The 26,475-nt window shown below is 36.0% G+C and overlaps 1 protein-coding gene across 1 annotated transcript in view; it reads left to right on the top strand.

The window, feature by feature from the left end:
* Positions 1-307: 307 nt before the first annotated feature.
* POLQ (DNA polymerase theta) overlaps positions 308-26,475 on the top strand; it is a 130,902-nt gene continuing 104,734 nt past the window's right edge. Inside the window, exons 1-12 of the mRNA XM_059162794.1 lie at positions 308-594; positions 1,051-1,230; positions 3,167-3,297; positions 4,720-4,876; positions 6,928-7,036; positions 9,676-9,895; positions 12,555-12,702; positions 15,263-15,409; positions 18,461-18,673; positions 22,429-22,571; positions 24,400-24,604; positions 24,920-25,062. Of these exons, the coding sequence (XP_059018777.1) occupies positions 414-594; positions 1,051-1,230; positions 3,167-3,297; positions 4,720-4,876; positions 6,928-7,036; positions 9,676-9,895; positions 12,555-12,702; positions 15,263-15,409; positions 18,461-18,673; positions 22,429-22,571; positions 24,400-24,604; positions 24,920-25,062 (1,977 nt within the window). The 5' untranslated portion in view covers positions 308-413. The remainder of the gene's footprint in view (positions 595-1,050; positions 1,231-3,166; positions 3,298-4,719; positions 4,877-6,927; positions 7,037-9,675; positions 9,896-12,554; positions 12,703-15,262; positions 15,410-18,460; positions 18,674-22,428; positions 22,572-24,399; positions 24,605-24,919; positions 25,063-26,475) is intronic.

Raw genomic sequence — 26,475 nt, 5'->3', positions numbered from 1 at the left:
TACCAATTACGGGCAACCCATGAAGTTAGCAAATCTTGCTATTCACGCAAGAAATGGACAAAAAGAAAGGCTTAGGCCAGGCTGATTATAAATGCAGGTTATGCATACAGAGTCGTTCCCTCCGTCCTCAACCCTTTATCTAGGTGCGGCTCGTTTTCTCTAACGCTAACCTCCTAATGTGGTGGAAGGTTGGAGGTCGAAGACACCAGTGGAGCCGCTCTTTCCCCACGATTCTATGATTCTCGGGTTACTCTCACCACCGAAAACTCTATGGTTCCGGGGCGGGCTGGGAGGCCAGAGTTTGAAAGCCGAGGCGGGAACATGGTGGCTGCACCTGTCACCAGGCACGGTTTCTCCGGAGCGGGAGGACGCCGGCACCGTGGCTTCCCCTGAATCGCCGAGAAGAATTCGCGATGAATCTTCCGCGCTGGAGTGGGAAACGGCGGCGTTCAGCATCAAGCTCGGACTCCTTCTCGGGAAGTGGCGGTGACGGCAGTGACAGCCTCCTGCTTCACTCGGGGCCCGTGTTGAGTCCTCCCCCGGGCCTGGGACGCTGCTTGAAGGACCGCGGCCGCCCGCCGGCCGCAGCTGCAGGTACTCCCAGGCACTCGGGGGTCCGCGGGCGAGGTGGGCGGCCCAGTGTGGGGAGGTGTAGTTTCAGCACAGAGTTTGTGTGTTTGCACAGCCCACTGAACTTCTACTCCCCTTCTCCGTCTGTGACTCTGGCCTAGCGTGGCGGGTCACTTTCTGTTAGGACATGGACGTGCGGATTGGGCGACAGCCTGGTAGTAATATTCAACCGGTTTGTGAATCTTTCGACCTTTGCAGAAACAACTTTCTAGTTGGCCAAATCTAATCACCTATCGGAGGCTCACGCCTCATAGTGCCCAGTACGCCATGCAGAGCCTGGTACTGGAAGTGCTTTATGTCTGCATATGCTTTATATAGCCTCAGTGCAACACAAGAACTCCAAAACACAGTGGAAGACTACTGAAGTCATATGTTAGGATTTGGTTCAACTACTAATTTTTTTTTTTTTTTTCCTGAAAGGGGAATGCAAGCATACAATTCCTGACGATCAAATAGACAAGTTGCTGTTGGCAAACTGGGGACTTCCTGTAGCGGTTCTGGAGAAATATCACAGTTTGGGTGTAAAAAAGATGTTTGAATGGCAGGCAGAGTGCCTTTTGCTGGGACAAGTCCTGGAAGGAAAGAATTTAGTCTATTCAGGTACTCAAATTTGTGCACATTAATTTCTGTACTACTTTATGACATGAATATGAAGGATACCCTTGAGGTAGTTATGAAGTAGTTTAAAAGATAGTAGTTATGGGGTAGTTAAAAAGTGAATGAAACTGTGATTTATAACTAGAGAAAGCCTTAAAATATGAAAAGTGGAGTCTCATCATATACATATTTAAGTTATGCCAATTCCATTATGGTGAGTGGGAGCAAAAAAGCAGACAGTTTAAAGAGAACTATTCTGCTTGGTTTTCCTCTCAACAAACATGTTCCAGGATGAAAGTGCAAGGGAAGTGTACATCTGTTCTTCCCCTGGTTGATCTCAGTTGCTTTACAGTGTGTGAGCATTATACATTATGTATTTATAAATTGACCATCTTGTACGGGGATGTATACCACAAAACCATATGTAATTTACCAAGTAGAAAACTTACATAGGCTTTCAGGGGCAACTCTGACATTCATACTTTTTAACATTTTTACTCACTGACTTTAGACCTTATCATTTGATAAGATGTGCTTTCTTTGTGTCCGTTTTTTTTGAAGTTGTGAGTCATCCAGAGTTTTCATTATGTCTTCGGCAGATAGTTCTTACTACTGATAATAAATTCAGGCTGTAGAGTCAGATTGGTTGGGTTTGAAAACTGTTACAGTTAATGCCTATGATAATTAATAGCTTATTAATAGAAAACACGAGAGAATGCTTAGAAGAGTTGTTGGCATATATAGAAAGTACACCATAACTGGTAGTAGTGGTAGAATGGCCTGACCATTTCAACTGCTTAAACCAAAACTCGAGTGTCATTCATATTTCTGGTCACCAGCTTATATCAGTTGATCACTGTGTCCAGTGTGCATCTCAAATACCTTTTTCTTTTTTTTTTTAAGATTTATTTATTTAAGAGAGAGAGAGAAAGAGAGAGAACGCACACACATGAGAGTGTGAGTGTGCAGGGAGGGGCAGAAAGGGGAGAGGAGGAGAGAAGAAGACTCCTCCCTGAGTGTGGAGCCAGACAGAGCCTCAGGCTCATGCCCCGAGATCATGCCCTGAGTGGAAATCAAGAGTCAAATACCCCACCGACTGAGCCACCCAAATGTTTTAATTCTGACTACTCTCTCTTTTTAGGTACACTACCTAGTTCGCTATCCTTTTTCTTGTAGACTATGCTCATCTTCTAGATTATGCAAGAGCCTTATAACTAGTTTATATTTTTTCTCAGGTTTTGTTCTGCCCTGCTCGCAAAGTGATCTTTATAAAGTACAAATATGATCTTAACATACCTTTTCATAGAACTCACTAGTCACTCTATATTGCTTTCAGGATAAATTCTAAATTCCTTACATGGTGGGATTATAAAATTCTTTTTCATGTGACTTGTTCATATCTCTTCTCTAACTCTTCCTGGTTTTATTTCAGGCTTACTAAATTACCATCCTTTGAACTTAGCAGGCTTAGCCTTTGCACATGCTGTTTCTTTTGCTTGGCATTCCTTTCCTCTTCCCTTCTCTTCTCCCAAGTTGTATTTCCTTTCCATAAACTTCATTATAGCTCTTCTCTCTCAACTTCTATCATGGTTTTTACCACAATATATTAAACTTGTTTATCTCCTTCCTCAAAGCAGGGCTTTTAATCATTCAGTACTTAAAGGAAAGGATCATTAGATACAAGCTAGGGACTCAGTATTTATCACTTATTGTTCATAAAAGGATTTGTTTAAGAATTCTCTGTTTTCAGTGTGAGGCTCTCTAGAGCACTGGTTTGAAGTCAGGGACATTTAAGTGAATAAAGTTTTCAGTTGCTAGTAGGGGCCTTAATGATAGGTTAGTCTAAGGCTCTGTAGTTACTGAATTTGGTTTAAAACACTTATTAATTCAATATGTCAAATATTCTTTTTGTAATAACCTGTGGAATAACATGTTTTAGCTCCTACTAGTGCTGGGAAGACTCTTGTTGCTGAATTACTTATGTTGAAGCGAGTTTTGGAAATGCGGAAGAAAGCTTTGTTTATTTTGCCCTTTGTCTCTGTGGCTAAAGAGAAGAAATACTATCTTCAGGTAATGTTCTTATATTAAGAACATTATTGTAATAAGATCTATTACTGGCAGCTGTGTTAATAAAAGTTTCTTTTGTTGCATCCCAAAGTAGCTTTAAAAGTTGGCCATTGATGAAGATAAACTTTTTAATTATTTATATAAAAGGAGAAAGGGTCATTAAATCAAAAGAGTAATTGAAAGTTGTGTTAAAATTTATAAACTTTTCCTTAGGAAGTAAACAGAATATTTCAATTAGTATATAAACATATAAATTAAAAAACAGCATTTTGACTGAATAGCAGGATTAGAATGAAGCATGGAAAGGAAAGAGTGTTTAAGGATGCATATCCTATCTTGAGGGCCATTTGGGAGTAGTTGGGGAAAGAAGATCCAGATCCATTGGTGCTTAGGTAAAACTTCAGGCCTGTGGTTTGTTCTTCTGCAAAAATGAATAATAACATTTTTCATTAGTATGATACTCCCTGGTTTTTAAGGCGCTTTTACAACTACAGTGTTACATTAAATAAAATACATTTACTGTTGTGATTTCTGCAGTGAAAAAATGTGTTGGAATGGCAAGACTATTAAACTGGTAGTCCAAAAAAGCTGGGTTCTAGTCCCAGTTTTGCCACTAACTATGTCTTCAGGCCAGGCACATAATCTCCTGGACTTTAGTATTTTCATTGGTAAAAAGGACTTTAACCCTAATATTATGGGTTAACTCAATAACGCTCAGAAACATTTTACTGAATGAACAGCTCTAAAGTTCTATGGTTCTATAAATCTTTTTAACAGTTATTTCAGAGGCCAAATAGCCAACAAAGCTGGTCCTACATGGTAACATCCTCTCAACTTAGACCAAAGTAACAAAATGATGAAAGGATCCTTTTTATTGAGAAGGTATGTTAGTTACAAGTAAAACTACAAAAAAAAAAAAAAAAATTTAACATCAAGGTCCCACTGCATTTGACTTTTGAAAACTTCTATTGTATAAAAGATTGTGGGATAATAAGAATAATTTTTTCATGAAGTATAAATTTGTTCATTAAAGTGTTACATTTGTGTTTAAAAACAGAGCTAGTTTCTTACATGTTTATTAGATTAAAAATTGAGTGCTTTAATTTTTTTTCTAGTTTTAATTTCTATAACTCTTGGAAGTGCTTTATAAATCTTATCGTTAAAATGGCATATTTCTATTTGACTCTGTCTTAACAGAAAATCTCTGTTCTGTGTTTTGTCAGTTCTAAACATCATGTTTTTCTCATGTGATTCTAAAAACAAAAACAAAACAAAACAAAAACCAGTGTGTCCTGGCCAGGAACAATCAACAGTAATCTAGTAAATATCTTTCGATACTTATGTCTGTATTCTGGGATAGAACCAATCTATAATTCATGAATTTCAAGTATTTTTACTTGTATTATTCCTTTTTGCTCAATTCAGAGTCTGTTTCAGGAAGTAGGCATAAATGTGGATGGTTATATGGGCAGTGCCTCTCCGACACGGCCTTTCTCTTCCTTGGATATTGCTGTCTGCACAATTGAGAGAGCCAATGGTCTGATCAATCGCCTCATAGAGGAAAATAAGATGGATCTTTTAGGTAAGAAAAGTAGGAAATAAGCAAATATTTTCTGCTGCTATTTTTTGAAGGAATGGAATGGCTGTTATGATTTCTATAGGTCCCATTTTTTTCTTATTGAGAATTGGTATCTGTAATGTTAGGAACTCTGTGTTAAAAAAAAAAAAAGTTTTATGTCCTGCTTGCTGTTATTGACTATTTCCCTGTATGTTTGCACTTTACAAAACACAGAGGAATATCCTTGAGCCCTCAAGTCATTTCTCATTGCTTCTTTTCTCTCTAAACTTTACTGGGAATAGAAGGAAGCATGCTGGAGCTGGTTCTGCCATATCTGCAGTTAGTTTGTATTCATTATCATATTCTGGTGCAAGATAGCTAGATTTGGTCTTTACTTGGAGGTTACCATTTAGGCCAGAAGTGGTATGAAGCTATAGAAACTGACATTTGTTCCTTTGGAACTCTGTGAAGGCTTTCTACCTTAATGCCTTTTTTTTTTCTTTTTTTTTTAAAGATTTTATTTATTTGACAGGCAAGATCACTAGTAGGCTGAGAGGCAGGCAGAGAGAGAGAAGGAGGAAGCAGGCTCCCTGCTGAGCAGAGAGCCCCAATGTAGGGCTCGATCCTAGGACCCTGGGATTATGACCTGAGCTGAAGGCAGAGGCTTTAACACACTGAGCCATCCAGGCGCCCCCCCCCCCTTTTTTTAAAGCCACTTAGGAAAGTCTACGTAGAGGTAGCAACAGGAATAGAATAGTTGTAGCATCAGCAAAAGCAGCAAGAATGATCAGTTAGCTACTCATTGAGATCCTGATGAACTTAAATGGTAAAACTGGGTAGAGTGGGAGTGCGGAATGAAATCAAAACTTAATAAGACATGGCTCTGCTCTATGAAGCTTAGAGAGAGAAATCAAATTCATCAGTTTGTATCAGAATTGTCTTAACACTTGTGACCCCATTGGATTTTAAATATCTGAAAGATTGCAATAGAATCTTATAAAATGTGATATCCAGTATACCTAACACAGTGCCTGGCACAGATTGTTTTTGAATGACTGAGTGAATAAACTCTGAAATAACTTTTCAGATAGCTTACTGATGAGGAAAAGGAGTATCATATGCCATTAGGAAATGGGTTTGAAAGATCTTAATTTAGGTGGGGAGGGTTAGTTGGGGGCAGAGGGATACCGGTGCCTGTGAAAACCATAATCTTATGGCTGTGTTTAAAGAAGGCATTGAGGGCGCCTGGGTGGCTCAGTGGGTTAAGCCGCTGCCTTCGGCTCAGGTCATGATCTCAGAGTCCTGGGATCGAGTCCCGCATCGGGCTCTCTGCTCAGCAGAGAGCCTGCTTCCCTCTCTCTCTCTCTGGCTGCCTCTCCGTCTACTTGTGTGATTTCTCTCTGTCAAATTAATAAATAAAATCTTTAAAAAAATAAAAATAAAAAAATAAAGAAGGCATTGGTTGGTACTAAATTTTCAGTACTTCTTGAGCATTATTCCAAGTGCATAGACTGGTTTGATTCTCCAAGTAGTGGAGAAGAGGATTCTGGTATACAAACATATTTATGTTTTGTAGTGGGGTGATTCACGAGCCTATTATCATCAAACAAAAACATCCTTAAAATAATTTCTTTCTTCTTGATCTGATTTTGTTATTCTAAGCAGCTTTCTAACATCAGTATGGTTGGTTGCCCTGGTTGTTTTACCCCATAGAAAAGTCAATATACTGAATAACTATGGTAGGTGTATTTGATATCTCATTGTACAAATATTTATACAAAGTTGCCAATATAGAAGTATCTGAGTAATGAGAGGCAGTTTCCTCTGAGTTAGCTAATCCTTGATTTTTAGACCCTGAATACAGTATAGTTGGACCACTTAAGATGTCTGAAATGTCTTGAGAAAGGATTGTCCATTATGTGAAATTTGATTTTTGTTTTATGGTTAGAAATTTGTATTACCTGCAATATATTGTAGTAATGACAGCTACTTACTATATAAGATGCTGAGTCTTTTAAAATTTTTATCGAAATTGTTAAATTTTGTGAAACTTAGTATCTGGACAATCTCTTTAGGAATGGTGGTTGTGGATGAATTGCATATGCTGGGAGACTCTCACCGAGGGTATCTGCTGGAACTTTTACTCACTAAGATTTGCTATATTACTCACAAGTCAGCATCTTGGTGAGTACCTGAAATAACGGAGTTCCTGAGATTCTAAGCAGTGCTAAGGAATTGTTTGCAAAAGTGCATAGTAAGTATGAATTAAGTAAATTAAAGAAGGGCAATAATACCTATTTAGAACAAACTCAGGTACAGCAGTTCATTTTTGTTCCAAAAGAAGTACTTAAGATTGAGAGTGATTTTTGATGATTTTTATAACATTTTAAAATTTCGGGTTGTTCATTTTTATGATAAAATTTTAAAAAATCCAGTTTTTGTATTTGCCAGTTATACATCATTCTATTTAAGCAATCAAGACTAATTTTGAAAAATAGCATTTCTTTATCCCCTCCCTCACAGAGACAGCTACTTTCAACTCTAACAGCTTTTAAAAAAATTATTTACAATGCTATTTCTAAATGTAGCCACTGTGTTTTTAGTTTTACACATTATGTATTACTTATTATGAAAGATGAAGACCTAGCTCTTCTTTAAAATCTTTACTCACCCAACCCAATCTCCTCCCATTTGACCCCACAGTCTCTTTTTGTCCTTTCATAATCTTCCCATTCTCCAAATACTGTTATATCATAATTTTTATCAGATCAATATTTAATGTTAGACTGTTATGGCTATATAAATGCCTTTGCCAACTGAAGCATGTGGTATATTATGATTACTTTTATCTTCAAAATAACTTTTGAGAAAATTAATATCTGAAATTAATATCTTTTTTGTTTGATGGCTTGGTTTGCTATGTCCTTTTCACTGATTGATCCCCAGCCTCTTTCCCATTTACGTAAATCTCCATCCAATATATTTCAACACATTTGCTATTCTACCAAATTCATCTTCTTGAAGTTTCTCCAAAAGACTTCTGAGTTATTCCAATCTGGATAGGTGGGTAAACTATATATGTGCTGCATAGTACTTATTTTAGGGTCTTTATCATTCATTCCTATTGCTTTACACTTGGGTCAGTGTCCCCCTTTTTTGGATAACATTTTTTTTTCTTGATTTACTTCCTCATTTTGATGGGGACATCTTCCAGGAATTCTACTTTATTTTAGTGCACAGTCTATTCATGATTTTTTTTTGAAAGTTTGCATATCTGAAAATGCCTTATGGTTATTTTGTAGATTGCCCAGGTATAGAAGTCAAGATTTTATGATGCTTATCCTTTATCCTTTGTATAAAAATTTTTAATTCACTCTGGGAGATTTTAGGGGCTCCTTTTCTTCCTCAGTGTTGTGAAATTTCACACCGATGTGTCTTGGTGTTTCATTTTTGTTCATTGTGTTGGGTGCACAATAGATCTCTTTCAATCTAGGAGCTCTTATATTTCAGTTTAGGGAGATTTAACACCTCTTTTTCAGTATATGAGAAAACATGGAGATAATTGTTTATATACCAGATCAGTAGGGATATAGAATATAAGACTAATGCAAGTAACAAATTTGACCAAATGGATGTATGTAGAAGAATTTCCAAATAAAAGCAGAATGTATGTTCTTTTCAGTGTGCATGGTAAAACTTCACTATATCCTGAGCCATAAAACAATACATTTTAAAGGATTTAAGTATTTTAAAATATATTCTCTGACAAATGGAATTACACTAAAAAATAAGTGTAGGAGAGGCATAACTAGAACATGTCCCCTGGAAATTGGGACATACATTTTTACCCATTTGGGGTAAAAAAATAATCACAGTAGAAATTGGAAGATAGTTTGAGTTGAAAGTACATCTTCTAACAAAACTTGTGAAATGCAGCTGAAGTTTAAAGGGGGAGCTGATGTATAAAATGCATGTATTACTGAAGAAGACTGAAAAATTAATGTATTATTCATCTCAAGAACTTAGAGTAGTAAAATAATGCCACAGAAAGTAGAAGGAAAGAAATAATAAAGACAAGAGCCAAAATTAATGAAAGCGGGAAGTCATTATCCAGAACATTCAAGTAATTCAACAAATCAAGAAGAGAAAACCCAATATATCAATGGGCAAACACCTTCAAAGGGCATTTTTTTAAATTAACATATATTATTAGCCCCAGGGGTATAGGTCTGTGAATCGCCAGGTTTACAAACTTTACAGCACTCACCGTAGCACATATTCTCCCCAATGTCTATAAACCCACCCCCCTCTCCCTCCCTCCTTCCCCTCCAACCCTCAGTTTATTTTGTGAGATTAAACGTCTCTTATCGTTTGTCTCCCTCCCGATCCCATCTTGTTTCATTTATTCTTTTCCTACCCTCAATAGGCATTTATAAGATGGTATCCAGATGGTCCATAATCATGAAATGATACTTAATCTCATTAGTAATCAAGGCAATATAAACTACTTCTTCAAAGAGATATTATGACACACTCTCCAAAATAGCTAACATTAAAAAGATGGACAATACTAAGTGGTGACAAGATGTGGAACAATGAAACACATATGGATCGTGGAGATACTTTAGTATAGTCTCTTTGGAAAACAGTTCAACATCAATAAAACTGAAGATGATCTATAACCCAGTAATTTTACTTCTAGGTATATATCTTAAAAATGTATGGGTGTATGTACCCAAGGACATGACCAAGAATATGTTAGCAGCACTATTTGAAACTAATACTATGTATCTTTGAACATCATTTTCATTTGTATTTGACAGCCAGGCAAATTTAGCCAGTCCTCTGTCTAATGCTGTGCAGATTGTTGGCATGAGTGCTACTCTTCCTAATTTGGAGATTGTAGCTTCCTGGTTGAATGCTGAACTCTACCACACCAACTTTCGTCCTGTACCACTGTTAGAGTCAATAAAAATTGGAAATTCTATATATGACTCTTCAATGAAGCTTGTGAGGGAATTTCAGCCCAATCTACAAGTAAAGGTAAGTCAGTATTTTTACATCACTATTCCTGGTACTTTGTATTTGATTGCATTTTCTAGGAGTTAACATTTTTTTGAGTTATATAAATTAGGGGTTGCAATGCAGTTGAATATGCTTTACATACCCATTAGAAGGATTATTAATGCCAAGCTAATGGTTTCATCTTAAATAATTGGTAGTGATGGTGAGAGAAGAAATTCAGTTGTGCCTTCAATTTATTTATTTATTTTTAAAGGTTTTATTTATTTATTTAACAGAGAGAAAGAGAAAGAAAGAGAGCACAAGCAGGGGGAGAGGCAGGCAGAGACAGAGGGAGAAGAAGGTTGCCCACTGAGTAGGGAGCTGGAAATGGGGGTTGAACCCAAGACCCTGGGATCATGACCTGAGCAGAAGGCAGATGCTTAACCAACAGAGCCACACAGATGCCCAGTTGTGCCTTCAATTTATATGATTATCTTTTCCAATAAGTATAATAGAAGATAATATAAATAATAAAAAATACTTAATTTTGTAGATTGTTCTTTTTAACTGGGAGATTTTCTTATGGCTTAGTTTACACTAAGCACTAATGTGGAAAATTAACTTTTGTTAAGTAGTAGGTATAATGTATAGTGAAAGAGAAAAAACATTTTTGGAGTCAGACCTACCTCTGATACATAATAGAGATACTTGATATTGTGGATACTAGTTGAATCACAAAACCTCTCTGAATATACTATCTTATCTGTACATTGGGGTATAATACTTATATTAGGAGTGAAGGATGGTGTTAAAAAATTGGCATCTAGGAAGTGCTTAATAAATTATAAATTCCCTCACACACCCATAAACACTTATGAAATTTTAGTTCACAGTATTTTTTTAAGTCTGATTCTTCAATCCTGAGGTTAAAAAACTGACTCCTCATTTGTGGAGTGGGACATCTTTCTGTGTAGAGCTGTGTCTCTGAATACGGAAACAGCTGGAGTTGGAAATAGGAATAAGTTCATGTGTTTCAGTCCTGTCCTAGATAGGCATTTGTAGCCTCTATATGTCTGGCATGGAATCTTATTCAGTTGGTTTGCTCTGTACCCCAAATTTAAGGCACTCCTGTGCCTTAGTTACCTCAGCAAATATGTAAGCGCATTCATTTACTCTCCTGTTAATCTTTTTCTGTTGCTATGTCTATGCCTTCACCCTGTTTGAATCACTCTTACCTGGATTATTGAAATAGTCTGCTAATTGAGCTCTCTGCTTCCTACCTTTTCCCTTTTAGTCTATACTTAAATCGGGAGCTAATGATCTATTTAACATGAACATCAGATCACATTACCATTATGTTCCTACATTTGAAGTGGTTCCTTGTTTCCTTTAGAATGAAAGCCAGCCTCTTTTTGGTAGTCTGATAAGACATTACATGATCTGTTTCCACCCACTTAGTGTTTTGACCTTACCTACTACTTTCTTATTCCCTCTACAGCCTCTTTGCTGTTCTAAAATATGCCAAGAATCTTTCACCTGAGGTTCTTTCTTTCTGGAATGCTTTCGGTTTACTCTTTTACCTTTGGACATTTACTCAAAGTCACTTTCTTAGACCTTCCCTGGCCACCTTATCTAAATTACAGCGTCCTCCCCTTCCTGGTCCCTATTTTCCATTTTCTTTTTCTTTTTATCACTTTTCAAAATTCTGTGTTTTACTTATCTTGTTTTTGTTATTATCTATCCCTTCCTACTGGCATAGTAACACTTTGAGGACAGAGCTTTTTTTCTACTTTATCCTTTATCCCCAGTGCCTAGGACAATATCTGGTATATAGTAAATGTTTGTTCATTGAGTGAATGGATGGACGAATTAATTAATTCAGTTAAACACCCCTTCCAGTTCTGAGAACTCAATGGGCTGGCTACCACATGGGATTTACATATGCTTTATTCTGCCTGAAATTTTTCCACTGTCCACCAGTTATCCTTCATTGAAATAACACCTCCCCTCCTTCATATATCAGCTAGATAATTTTTCCAGAGAAAACTCTTTGATTTTTTTGTCAAATGTATGTCAAATATGAGGCTTCATAACATCCTAAAATGCTTTTATAGTACATCTAGTAATTGTATTTTACATTTATTTGTTTGGTACTTTAATACCTTTCGCCAACGAACCCTAATCACCTTAAAGACAGGACCTTGACTTTCTTTTGCTTACCATGATATCCTCATTGGCTGAGTGTTCGAAGTCAATAAATACTAGATGAATTAATCAACATATTTCCTTTCACCTTGCATTATAAGGAAGTGTATTTCTTTTTTTCTCTTCTTGTTTTTTCTTTGTTATTGACTTTGTAATTGGTTTTTGTTATGCCTTTCAATAGAAGAAATCTTTTTTTTTTTTTTAATAAAGATTTTATTTATTTGTTTGACAGAGAGAGAGATCACAAGTAGGCAGAGAGGCAGGCAGAAGAGAGGGGGAAGCAGGCTCCCTGCTGAGCAGAAAGCCTGATACAGGGCTTGATCCCAGGACCCTGAGATCATGACCTGAGCTGAAGGCAGAGGCTTAACCCACTGAGCCACCCAGGTGCCCCCAGTAGAAGAAATCTTGAAGCAAAATGAGTGAGTGACTTTAAACTGATATGAAAATGTTTTGAAAGGACCATTAGAGTGACTTATTTCTCTTTCTTCCTTAGGGAGATGAGGACCATGTTGTTAGTTTATGTTATGAGACCATTTGTGATAACCATTCAGTATTGCTTTTCTGTCCATCAAAGAAATGGTGTGAGAAGTTGGCAGATAGCATTGCCCGTGAGTTTTATAATCTCCACCATCAAGCTAAGGGTAAGTTACTGATGGAAATGGAAGCTTCTATACTCAGTACACTTCCTTGAAAGTAATGTAATCAGTATATAAATAAAGCATGGCTCTTTTTGATCACTGTACCACCTGCCCACTGGACACTCCTTTACAAAACAATGCTTTTGTGACTAATCCTCTCCTTATCCTCATGATAGACAACATATACACACACTCAGGCTAACCTTAAGATTTTTAAAATACTGGATTTATACAGGCACATACTAAGATTCTTCATCTAGGATCCATGAGCTTTGAAGTATTGATCTTTGAAACCCTAAATTATATCTGGAACATCATATACACACATTTTTCTGGAGAAATCAGACATATCTTTTTTTATATTTCCAAAGCCTAAAAAAGAATCACATACATATGCATATGTGTATATACATATAAACACATATATTTTAAAATCAGCTTTATTGGGGTGCCTGGGTGGCTCAGTCTGTTAAGTGTCTGCCTTTGGCTCAGGTCATGGTCCCAGGGTCCTGGGATCAAGTCCTGCTTGGGGCTCGCTGCTCAGTGGTGAGCCTGCTTCTCTCTCTTCCTCTGCTGCTGCTTCTGCTTTTGCTCTCTCACACATGCTCTCTCTCTCAAAATAAAATAAAATAAAATCTTAAATAAATAAAATCACCTTTATTGAGGTATAATTTATATATAATAAAATGTACCCATTTGAAGTTTATAATTTAATGAATTTTAACAAATGTATACACTTGTTTAACCCCCACCAGTAATGAACCTACAGAACATTCCTATCACCCATTTAAAATGTAATCTTTGCTCTTTAGCTATCAATCTCCTCTCTATTCTGAGCCCCAGGCAAGTGACCTGCTTTTTGTTACTCTAGATTAGTTGTGCCATTCCTAAGAATTTCATATAAATAGAATCATATATGATGTATGTGTGTTGTATGTTTGGCTTCTTTCAGCATGGTATTTTTAAGATTTTCCAGATTGTTATGTTTATCTATTTGTTTTCTGTTGCTGAGTAGTGATTAATGTATGTCTATAACCATTAGTATATATTTTACTGATTCTAGGATGAACACTGTTCCCTCACTACTTTTGCTAGCCTGTGGTCCTTTGGGGTCCCTACACAGATGAGTTTAGGGAAGACAGAAACCAACCAGTTCTGGTCACAGAATATTAGGATATTTTATGATTTCATTGGAATCCTGGGGATAGGTGATGGATACCTCAAGCTTAGCTCCAATAAGTAAGCTTTGCTTGAAGTTTTATTTGATAGGCTCCAGCCCAACATTATAATACCTCTTTTATTTCCCTCCTAATTGATGTTTTCTGTACTGTGCCATTTATATTCCTTATGTTGTACCATAATTACTTAAATTCCTTTGATAATCAGAAACATTATTATTATCTTCTTTGCTTGAGATTCTGTTACTTTGATTTACAGCAAGGTTTCCGAAATCCTAGTGCTTGGACTGGAGTCTGGGCTATAATGAGATTTTCACCAGAAAAATAAGGATACGACTGCGTTTTTTTGTAAAGCTGAAGTTTAAATTCTAAAATTACCCTACTAATTTTTTTTAATGTTAAAATGACTTTTATATTGAAATAAAGGTATTGATCAATGGTAGTTTTTAAAAATTTTAAATTGTGCTTAGTATAATATAACATTAACAACCCCTGTGGGTCCTTAAAAAATTTTTTAAGGAAAGTTTACCTAAAATATTTTAAAGAATCTATATGTTAAAATTTTATCAGAGGCTTACTAGTTCAGAAATCCAAGAGTTTGGGAAATTCTTTTTTTTTTTTTTAAAGATTTTATTTATTTATTTGACACACACACAGAGAGAAATCACAAGTAGGCAGATAGGCAGACTGAGAGAGAGGGGGAAGCAGGCTCTCTGCTGAGCAGAGAGCCTGATGTGGGACTCGATCCCAGGACCCTGAGATCATGACCTGAGCCGAAGGTAGAGGCTTAACCCACTGAGCCACCCAGGCTTCCAAGTTTGGGAAATTCTTTAAAGAAAACATAGTTCCTGCATCTAAGAAAGTTGATGTCTTACTAGGGGAGCATTTTACAGAGAGACAAAGACAGAAGATAATGGGTGGCTAACTATCACATGGGTGGCAAAGAGGCTAGAAAAATTGTCACATAGAAATAGGCTCCTAGGTGCTTCTGACACTGCTGGTTTGTGGGACAAACTTTGAGCAAGCATTTTGATTTTTAGGCTATGAATGGTAGTATCTGTAATCCTTTCCTTCCTCAGCTGAGTCCTTTGATCACCTCTTGTGGGCTTGGTCTTACCCTAACACAGTGCTTCCTAAACTTTGGTGCACATTAGAATCAACTGGGGAAATTTTAAAATTTCTATGTTCAGGTTGCATCCTGTTGCATCACAATGTCTAGGAATCAGAGCCAGGCAAAAGTATTTTTAAAAGATGGCTTGCTAATTATTATATATAGTAGTTTTAGAAACATTGTCCTAATATTTAGCTCTGTCATGACTTAGGCAGATAGCACTTAAAGAGGTCCAGCAAGAAATGAACAGTGTTGATGTTTTTTTCTGTGACAGGATTGGTAAGATCATCTGAACTTCCACCAGTGATACTGGAACAAAAGGGTCTCCTAGAAGTGATGGATCAGTTAAAACGTTCACCTTCAGGACTGGACTCTGTATTACAAAAAACTGTACCATGGGGAGTAGCATTTCATCATGCAGGTATCCATATTTATAATCTATTATTAAGAAGTCCCCCTAAAAATCTTCATAATTTCTTCATTTTTTATTTCTGTGCATTTGATTTCTTGTAAAACCATGCCACTTTTAGATTTCATTTTAAGAAGTGTGTGATTAAACAAGAATAAAACATATTTAGTTTATTTATCTATTGTGTGTGTCTATATATAGACACATACACACACACACACACACACCAGAGAAAGGCAATTTTTATACCATTGGGGAAGTGAATTCTAAAATTGTTACCTTTCTACACTTTGTTTCCTTAAAATTCAGATTAGACAGGTACTTGCTGCCCTAATTTTATGCTACTCTGAATGTTTCCTCTTATCTCACAGGGTATTGAAATATTCTTACAAATAAATTAAAAATCAAATCAAAATCAAATTAATTTTAGACATTATCATATTGTGTTTGGAGAGGGCTAGAAGTACTTAAAAATCATCTGATTGTCAAAATTGCCAGGATTATGCAGTCACTAAATTAAATAACTTCTTTCAGGGAGTGATCTGTCTGTGACATATGTGCTAAGGATATGATTAAGAATATATAGTTTCTTCTGGGTCCAGAAGAAGGAAACTGTCTTGCACAATACACAAAAATAAATTCAAAATTCATGAAAGACTAAATGTGAGACAGAATGCCATCAGAATCCTAGAGAAGAACATAGGCATGGACCTCTTTGACCTGGGCTGTAGCAACTTCTTACTAGACATGTCTCTGGAGGCAAGGGAAACAAAAGGAAAAATGAATTATTGGGACTTCATCAAGATAAAGAGCTTCTGTACAGTGAAGGAAACAATCAACAAAACTAGAAAGTAACCTTTAGGATGGGAGAAGATACTTGCAAAAGACATCTCTCTTTTTTTTTTTTTTTTTTTTTAAAGATTTTTTTATTTATTTATTTGACAGAGAGATCACAAGTAGGCAGAGAAAGAGGGGGAAGCAGGCTCCCTGCTGAGCAGAGAGCTGGATGTGGGGCTCGATCTCAGGACCCTGAGATCATGACCAGAGCTGAAGGCAGAGGCTTAACCCACTGAGCCACCCAGGCGCCCCATTATATCTCTTTTTTTTTAAAAAAAGATTTTATTTATTTATTTGACAGAGAGATAGAACACACAGAATGGCAGGCAGAGGGAGAGGTAGAAGCAGGATCTCTACTGAGTAGGATGCCCCGTGCGGGGCTCAATCCCAGGACCCTGGGTTCATGACTTTAGCTGAAGGCAGCTGTTTAACCAACTGAGCCACCCAGGTGCCCACAGATGACATATCTGTTAAAAGATTAGTATCCAAAATCTAAAGAATTTATCCAACTCAACACCCAAAAAAACAAATAATCTAGTTAAGAAATGGGCAGAAGACATGACCAGATATTTTTCCCAAGAAGACATCCAGATGGCTATCAGACACATGAAAAGCTGCTCAACATCACTCATCATCAGGGAAGTACAAATCAAAACCACAGTGAGATACCTATCCGAATGGCTAAAATTAACAACACAATGAAACAACAGATGTTGGCAAGGATTCAGAGAAAGGGGAATGCAAACTATTGATGGGAATGCAAACCGGTATAGCCCTTCTGGAAAACAGTATGGAAGTTCCTAAAAAACTTAAAAATGGAACTGCCTTGTGACCCAGCAATTGCACTACCAGGTATTTACCTAAAGGATGTAAAATACAGATTTGAAGGGGTACATGCACGCTGATGTTTAGGGCAGCATTATCAACAAATAACCAAACTATGGAGAGAGCCCAAATGTCCATCAACTGATGAATAGATAAAGAAGGTGAGGTATGTATACACACACACGTGCGCACGCACACGTACATATATGTATACATGTTTACATATACATATATACATATGTACACACAATGAAATGTTACTCAGCCATCAAAAAGAATGAAATCTTGCCAGTTGCAATGACATGGAAGAAGCTAGATTATATTATGCTAAGCAAAAATAAGGCAGTCAGAGAAAGACAAATACTGTATGGTTTCACTCATATGTGGAATTTAAAAGATAAAACAGATCAACATAGGGCAAGGGGAAATAACGAGGGAGGAAAACCATAAGAGACTCTTAGCTATAGAGAACAAACTGAGGGTTGAGACAGAGTTGGGTGGGGGATGGGCTAGATGGGTAATGGGTATTAAGTAGGTATTATAGTGAGCACTAAGTGTAGTATGTGGGTGATGAATCACTAAATTCTACTCCTGAAACCAATATTACACTATGTTAATTAGAATTTAAATAAAAATTTGAAAAGAAAAAAAGTATAGTTTCTAAAATTTTGAATTTAACATTTTCAATTTATTTAAATTTTTATTATGCATACATGAATACATTTAAAAATATATGTATATATGTATATGTATACAAACATATAGAAGAATATTTTTATTGTATATAGCTTATGATGCATACCAATAAAGTGACCCATCACCTAAATTACAAACTCGGTCCTTTTGATTTTTTAAATAAAATTTAAAAGTAAGCCAGGTAAGTATATATTCTTTATGCTGTTTTTCATTTACTCGTGTATTTATTCTTCAGCACATTTTTATGCTTAAATGTGATACATAAGCTATATCTCTACCCTCAGTGACTTCATTGTCTAGAACAGGAGTCAACAAACTACAGTCTGCTGGTCAAATCCAGCAGATTTTTGTAGATAAAGTTGTATTGGAACACAATCATGCCTGTTTGTTCTGTGGCTGCTATCATGTAACAGTGGTAGGGTTGAGTAGTTGCAATAGAGCACATCTGTCCTGCAAAGCCTAAAATGCTTACAGAAAAAGTTTGCCAACCCATGGTCTAGGAGATGAGATAAAAGTATTCTAGGGGTGGCAGATTATACTCTTAAAAAGTTAGACCATGGTGACTTGTTTATGGTCATAACAATAGCTTGAAAAAAATCTTTAGAGACTTGTAGTAGATTCCCAGATATATTTGTAAGTGATCAAGGATGATATTTCTGTTATATTCATTAGTAAATATATGTTATTATAACTTCCTTTTGTTAGGTCTTACTTTTGAGGAGAGGGATATCATTGAAGGAGCCTTCCGTCAAGGTCAGATTCGGGTTTTAGCAGCAACTTCTACTCTTTCATCTGGAGTGAATTTACCAGCACGTCGTGTAATTATTCGGACTCCTATTTTCAGTGGTCAACCTCTAGATGTTCTTACTTATAAGCAGATGGTTGGTCGGGCTGGCAGGAAAGGGGTAGACACAGTAGGTAAGTGAGTTTGAATTTAATTGTGACAGCATTGCTGAAGGACTGTGTCAGTCTACTTGAAATTTGACTAGTTCCTGGCAACTCATTTCCGATCATGCTGCATTTGTTATCCAAAGCACTAATGTCATGTTTTGCTTTACTTAATATATAATGAATATAAGTTATAATTTTCATATATCAACCATTGATTTTCTACTAATGTAAAATTAAAATTTTCTTTACCTTATGTACAGTAAAATGATTCAATATTCTAGTCAAAATGACTTATCACACTAACTAAAAGATGATTTTTAATTTTCAGTATATTCTACTGCTAATGAAGGAAGTAATTTTCATGGGTTTTAGTTCTGCTTGGTCTAAGACTTCAAATAAAGATGCTGAGAGCTGGGAAATACTCTCAGAGTTTGGGAATAGAAATGTTTTCCCTCTAAATTGGTGCTGATTCTGAAAACAACTTTTTTAGTATCTTGTGTCAAAAAGTAATGATAACCTTACCATAAACCAGACAGAAGTTTTGTCTTAAGCAATGGGTTAAAGGTTTAATTAAATATCAAGATAGCAGGAAATACTATTTCTAACGTGGTACATTATTTTGGGTGTGGCAAGATTGTTATAAGCCTTATAACATTAAAGAACTTTCAGAGGAACATTCTCTGTCATTCCGTATTTTCTGGGATGTAGTTTATTGACTCTCGTATTATACCATATGTCAGACAAACAGTTCTGTGGCTGCTAAAGAGAAAATAGGGTATCTAGGAGAAAAGGGAGCGTCTTAATGGGAAAATAAGTGGGATATTATGGGTACAAAAAGCTGGATAGTATCTGAGGAAGTGACTTTTAGAGTAATTTGACTTTGTCATCACATCATCATTTCAACCATCAGGAAGGGAAGATGAGGAAGTAAAGGACACAGCCTACCTCTTAAGGGCACTTCCCAGGAGTTGCTCGAAATATTTCTCCTCACATACAATCAGGGAGAACTTATCACACAGTTACTTTCCCCAACTGCAAGGGAGGCCATATGCCCAACTAACATATAGAGATTTTATTAAAGGAAAAATGAGGGGCACCTGGATGGCTTAGTTGGTTTGGCAACTGCCTTCAACTCAGGTCATGATCCCGGAGTCCTGAGATAGAGTCCTCCATCCGGCTTCTGGCTCAGCAGGGAGCCTGCTTCTCCCTCTGACCCTCTCCCGTCTGTTTCTCACTCTCTCTCTCTCTGTCTCTCTCTCTCTCAAATAAATAAATAAACAAACAAATAAATAAATAAATAAAACCTTAAAAAAAAAAAAAGGTAAAAATGAAAGAGCAGCTGTCTGTTTCAGCCCTAGTAACAAATGATTCATCTACCTGTAATCCCTTCAGGGTCATTGGGCTGCCTCTCTTTTAAAACCTAAAAATTCTATCAATTAAAAAAAATCTTCCAACTCATTGGATTTCCCCTATTAGAGACATCAGAGAAGTTTATCCTGCTTCTATCTCTTACTTTATGTGTAAAATATGCAGGTTACATGTGTTTAAAGAAGGCTGGAGAAAGACACTAAGACATTTTCTATTCCTACTTGCTTCCTCCTGTTCTTTCCTCAATTGATTTCTTAGTAGACTTGCAACTCTGGAGAGTGAAGTGTAAGTTCATCTTACACAGCTGCTTTTCTTTTAGGGTCAGAGGGTCTTTAAGGTAATACAGAAGATAAGGAGGTTTTGTTTGCCTTCCTACATTAGCTTGTACTTCTCTTTCTCATGGGGAGGAGTAATTGGAAGGTTGGTGTGCTGGCCAAATTATCAAGCCTTAAATTAGGCAACATTTAACAAAACTAAAATATACTACAATAACTTTGTTTTTGAGGCCTTGGAAACTTCTGAGATTTTGACTTTGTATAATACTCCATTTCAGGATGCCATATAGCTTGCTCAGAGCTTCCAAATGGGGGAGTGTCTGAATAGTGTTTCATATCAATTACAAAAATATGAATACTTGTGATGTTTTTTGGTTTGTGTAGCATCTTTGTAACTTCTTGGCATTTTATAAATGATCTTAATGTCTCCTAGATAGTTAATGGTGTTTTGTTTAGATGATTCTTGAATCTTTCTGTGGAATTCCTGGAACCTTCCCATATAAGATGTTGGTGCTTTGTGCAAAAATAGTGATTTGTAAGTTAATAGTAATAATTGATTCTAATTGACTTCTCTATTGTGTTATGGATACAACCTCTTCAGATGGATGGGAACAGGAAACTGAACTGTATATATTGCCATTAATTTGGAAATTTTCATAAATCTTGCTTCATCTGGAAAAAGGGTTGTCCATTTTGTTGAATCAAAACCTGAAAGTGGTTTGAATAGCCCAAAGTGACATTTTTACTTTGCTGCTAATGCTAGTTGATACCTTTGTCGGTAATTTTTTTGTCTTATGCTGGACTATTTTGTAGTGCTTGCAAGAGCCTTGTGATACATTTTATTCACCTGTTTTTTTTTTTTTTTAATTGTTGTTTGTCTGATGGCACCTATCTTTTTGTAATTTTATCTGGGCTAAATAATCAACAGTCATCAAGTTTATAGTCCCTTATCTTTATTCTGTCTTTGTTCTCAATTTGGCAGTCAGTCTTAGGAAAGCAGCATTTTCTTTCTGCCTAGAATGGTTATTATACTCCACCACAATGCCACTTTTGGCTTTCTCTAATGCAAGTGACCTTCCTTTTGCCCCTTGAACATCTTACTTGTATCTTTTCCCCTACTATTGGATACATTTCTGAAAAAAAAAATTATGGTTTTCTCTAGTTGTAATTGCTTTAATAGTATTTATGTTTGTATAAGTTGAATATTTCTATATGTTTATAATGCATAAGTGCTATCACATATTTTTATTCCTTTGATTGTCACAATAACCTAAAGTGTTTAGATTAGTGAATGTTATGATTTCTAGGTTTCTGTAAATATTTTTGAATTCATATTGTCATATATAACTAATAGCAATTTGCATTTGCAGTTTCCTTTATCGTTTTCAAAATACTTCTATTATTATTATTATTTATATACTTAATTAGCAAGAACTGACAAATGACAGATTAATAGGACAGAAGGCCTACATATTTTATTTGATATTATTATTTTCATTTTTTGCATACACAGAGGCTTTTATAGAGAAACAGTGAAGATCCAAAGAAGCAGTTAGATGTTAGGGTCTTTTTACCCTTTTAACAAAAGGTGATAGAATTGAGAAGTGACAAGGCAAAGGAAAAGGGATTAGGGCTTTTAGGGGTGGTAAATTGTAGGAAAGTAAATATATACTGGAAACTAATGGAAGTTATAGATTTTTTAAATTTAAATTCAATTAGCCAACAGAGAGTACGTCATTAGTTTCAGATGTAATGTTTAACACTTCATCAGTTAAGGATTATTTAGAAAGGATTATGCAGACCCTCCTTGGTGCTCACTTTCTGTTCAGTGGTAAGTGATAAGAGGAGCACCTTCACAAAGAGAAATTTTTATCTTGGTTCTAGACAAGCAGGGTGAGGGCAAGGAGCTCTTTCTGTTTCCTAAGTGCCTTCAGGTCAAAATAATCCTTATGGCACTTTGGCACATTTGAATTTCCTTCAAAGTTCAGAAAATGAAAGCATCAGCAATAATACCATGACCATAATAACGGCTATCATCTATTAACTTCTTTTTAAATAAGACAACTGAAATTCTCTTTGGCAGGTATCTTAAGGAAATACGTTGCAATATACAATAAATGTATGGTTTTTTGGTTATAGGTGAGAGTATCTTAGTTTGTAAGAACTCTGAAAAATCAAAAGGCATAGCTCTACTTCAGGGATCTCTAAAACCTGTTCGTAGCTGTTTGCAAAGACAAGAAGGAGAAGAAGTAACTGCAAGCATGATAAGAGCTATTCTGGAGGTAATAAAGAGTTCATTAAATTACCATTTGCTCTTTTGTGCTTATAATATGATGGTAGAACTTAAATATGTGAAGAAAAATCTTAGCTTTGTGTTTCTTTATGAGTTCATAGTTTCCCTAAGTTGGAATCTCTTGTATTTAAGTTATTTCCTGGAGTTTAATATAGCTAGTACTATATCAGTATATTTCAAAACAGTGGGTTAAGACCCAAATATCAGATGATTCGTTTTATTTTTTAGGTTTACTTTATTGTCTATGATCTGAGCCAAAATCAAGAGCTTGACACTTAACCAATTGAGCCACTCAGGTGCCCCTATTTTCAGAATATTTAAAAAGATGACAGAAATGGACTGTAGTTCTTCCATCCAGATAATACCTATGACATTAAAATAAAATCAAATTAGGGTGCCTGGATGGCTCAGTCAGTTAAATAGCTGCCTCTGGCTTAGGTCATAATCTCAGGGTACTGAGATCCAATCCTGCAAGAGGTTCCCTGCTCATTGAGATGACTGCTTCTCCCTCTCCCTCTGCCTGCTGCTTCCTCTGCTTGTGCTCTCTCACTCCCTCTGTCAAATAAATAAATAAATAAATAAATCTTTTTTAAAAATTAAAAAAAAATTACAAATAGACATGCTTAGAAATTTCAAACAACATGGAAAGATCTAAAGTGAAAAATAAAACTTTCTCCTTTGCATCTTCAAAGGTAACCAGCCTCCTTATTTTAAGTGTTTTGTGTCCTCCAGAGAAGTTTTCTGTTTATATACCCTCATGCCTTGCTCTGGGCTTCAGTGCTGGTACTGGGGGTACTGATACCTGTGCTCATACTTTCTTCCCCCCACTCCCCTTTAGCTCTCCATCTGGAAAAAAAAAAAAAAAAAAAAAAAAGGAAAGTAATACCATGGGGTTGTTAAGGATATGGAAAGTAGGCATTCTCATATACTGCTGAAACTCTTTTGGGAGGGCTACTTGGACATACCTACTAAGATTAAAAAACAGGCAAGCCCCAGAAAAAAACATATAGCCATTTAACCAGTAGATTCACAATTAAGAGTTTTACCTAGGGAGGTATATGTGAAATTACATCAGCTTAAATATACAGCAATATTTATTATAGCATTATTGGTATTAAGAAAAAATGGGAAATAACCAAAATAACCAAAATTAATACTAAATAAATCTTAGTAAAACTATGTTATATAGTCATTAAAAAGTGTAAGATAGCTCTGTTTAGGATGATTTGATATGTTTCAATATGTATTAAATGGAAGAAGGCAAGGGAAAAATTAGTACATGTAATTAATTAGTGTATTTAATAAAGTTGTAGGAAGATGATTTCCACAAGGTACAACTAACTTCACTTTTTCTGTACCCATTCCCATCCTCTTTCTTTTTTTTTTTTTTTTTTAAAGATTTTATTTATTATTTATTTGACAGAGAGAGAGAAATCACAAGTAGGCAGAGAGTCAGGCAGAGAGAGAGAGAGAGAAGCAGGCTCCCGCTGAGCAAAGAGCCCGATGCGGGGCTCGATCCCAGGACACTGAGATCATGACCTGAGCCGAAGGCAGTGGCTTAATCCACTGAGCCACCCAGGCGCCCCTCCCATCCTCTTTCTGAGCGGGAAATATTCAATACTAGCATTAAAAATTCTAGGGAAATTTTTGATGTTGTTAGTAGGTGTTACCTACATGTATAATGAGTAATAATGGAAGAATTAGAGTCTGCATTAAAATGCTGAGAATATTTTAAGAGAACAAAATCACTTCTTTTATACCATGGGGGCCTGCATGTCTTATTGAAAAGTTACAAAAAATTTGAAACCTCTTAACAGATAATAGTCGGCGGAGTGGCAAATACATCACAAGAAATGCAGACTTATGCTTCTTGCACATTTTTGGCTGCAAGTATGAAAGAAGGGAAGTTGGGAATTCAGAAGAACCAAGATTCTGTTCAACTTGGAGCAATTGAGGCCTGTGTAATGTGGCTACTGGAAAATGAATTCATCCAAACTACTGAAGCTAGTGATGGAACAGAAGGTAAATGTGACTTCTTAGTTGCAGTTGACTCACTTTTTCATCTTTAGTGACTTAAGATTGTTCAGTGAAAGGAAATTGACTTTTCAAACAGTATAAAAGGAAACTGGTTTTTCAAGTGGTATATGAATCAATTTTAGTAAGTCAGTGTTGCATTTAGCAACATCAGACAATTAACATAGAATCTGCTCATAAATATCCATGCATTGGGCAAAATTGATCAGATACTAAAAGGTTAATTACAGAATACAGAGAAACAGTGTTTTATTTTATTTTAAACATTTGGTTCATAATTTCCCTATTTCCACTCCCAACCAGGACAAGTGTATCATCCAACACATCTTGGGTCAGCAACTCTTTCTTCTTCACTTTCTCCAATTGATACTTTAGATATTTTTGCTGACCTCCAAAGAGCAATGAAGGGCTTTGTTTTAGAGAACGATCTGCATATTGTTTACCTGGTAAGTTCTGTTTTATTCACTATTGTGTTTGTGAAAATGGGGAGAAAATGCTTATATAGAATCCTGAGCATTAAAGATACCCTAAGGGAAAATCTTGTTTGTTTTTTATTTTAACTGGGGTAGTAGTGGTGGGAATAGAGAATAGGTAAGAAGAAAATTGTTTTAAAATAAGCTAAATGTTACAGTAGCCTTTTAATTTATTTGCCTATTTATCAATTTTCTCTAACCTTTCAAAAAGTATTTGAGGTGCTTTATACTAAAGGACAATTGAGATAACAGGAAGTTGAAGATAAGATCATAATGTTAAACTCAAGCATTAGTTGGTACATAAATATGCATGTCTTTAAGTCATGTAGAGTTCTTGTACTCAACTTTGGTTCTGATTTTTCTAGCAACTACAACAAAGAGGAAAGCTTGACTAGTCTTAATATTGATAGGATACCACTTAGGAAAAGTGGTACCTGGTTGGCTTAGTCTTGGCTTAGTCAGCAGAACATGTGACTCTTGATGGAACACTATCAAGGAAAGCAATGTATACATATTGAAGTCCAAGATGGAGAAAAAAGATGACAGTCTCTTTAAAGAAATAATGGCTAAAAATATCCCAAATATTGGGAAAGATATGGACATCTATGTACATAAGCTAAAGGGAACCCCAAACAGATATAATCCAAAGAAGACTTTATTGGGACACATTATTATCACACTGTCAAAAATCAAAGAATCAGAATTTTGAAAGCAGCAAAAGAAAAGATGTTTGTCATATACAAGGAAACTCATAAAGCTTCTGGTGGATTTCTCAGCAGAAACTTTGCAGGCCTGTTTTAATGGTATAAATTCAAAATATTGAAGGAAAAAATTGCCAATCAACAATAGTATATGTGGCAGTGCTATCATTCAGAAACCAAGAGTGAAAGACTTTACCAAACAAAAGCTGAGAATGTTCACCACCACTAGATGTGCTTTACAAGAAACGGTAAAGGGAGTTCTTTGTGCTGAAATGAAAGGATGCTAATTAATGTAAAAAACACATGAATATATAAAACTCACCGGTGAAGTAAATTTCTAGTGAAATGCAGATTTCTGAATGTAATGATATTATGTAAATAACTTCTAACTACAAAAGCTAAAGAGAGACATATTAAAAATAACTATACCTAGGAAGACTCTGAACTCACCTTCTCCATGGAACCCACAATATTATACCTATTAATAGGCTAATTCCTCTTGAAGAAATGTGGGCTGACTGAACAGCTACAAAATGACAAAAGACAGAATAGCAAGAGAACAATAAGAGAGACAGAGAGATATGGTAATAAAGGGAACTGTGCCCCCCAGTGCTGCTGTGTAGAGGGATAGTATTGAGGGACCTGGAACAGATCCCTCTGTCCTTGTACACAGAAAATGCATGGT

This window comes from Mustela lutreola, chromosome 2, assembly GCF_030435805.1.
Source record: "Mustela lutreola isolate mMusLut2 chromosome 2, mMusLut2.pri, whole genome shotgun sequence".
Classification (NCBI taxonomy): domain Eukaryota; kingdom Metazoa; phylum Chordata; class Mammalia; order Carnivora; family Mustelidae; genus Mustela; species Mustela lutreola.
This window is presented reverse-complemented; position numbering and strand designations above follow the sequence as displayed.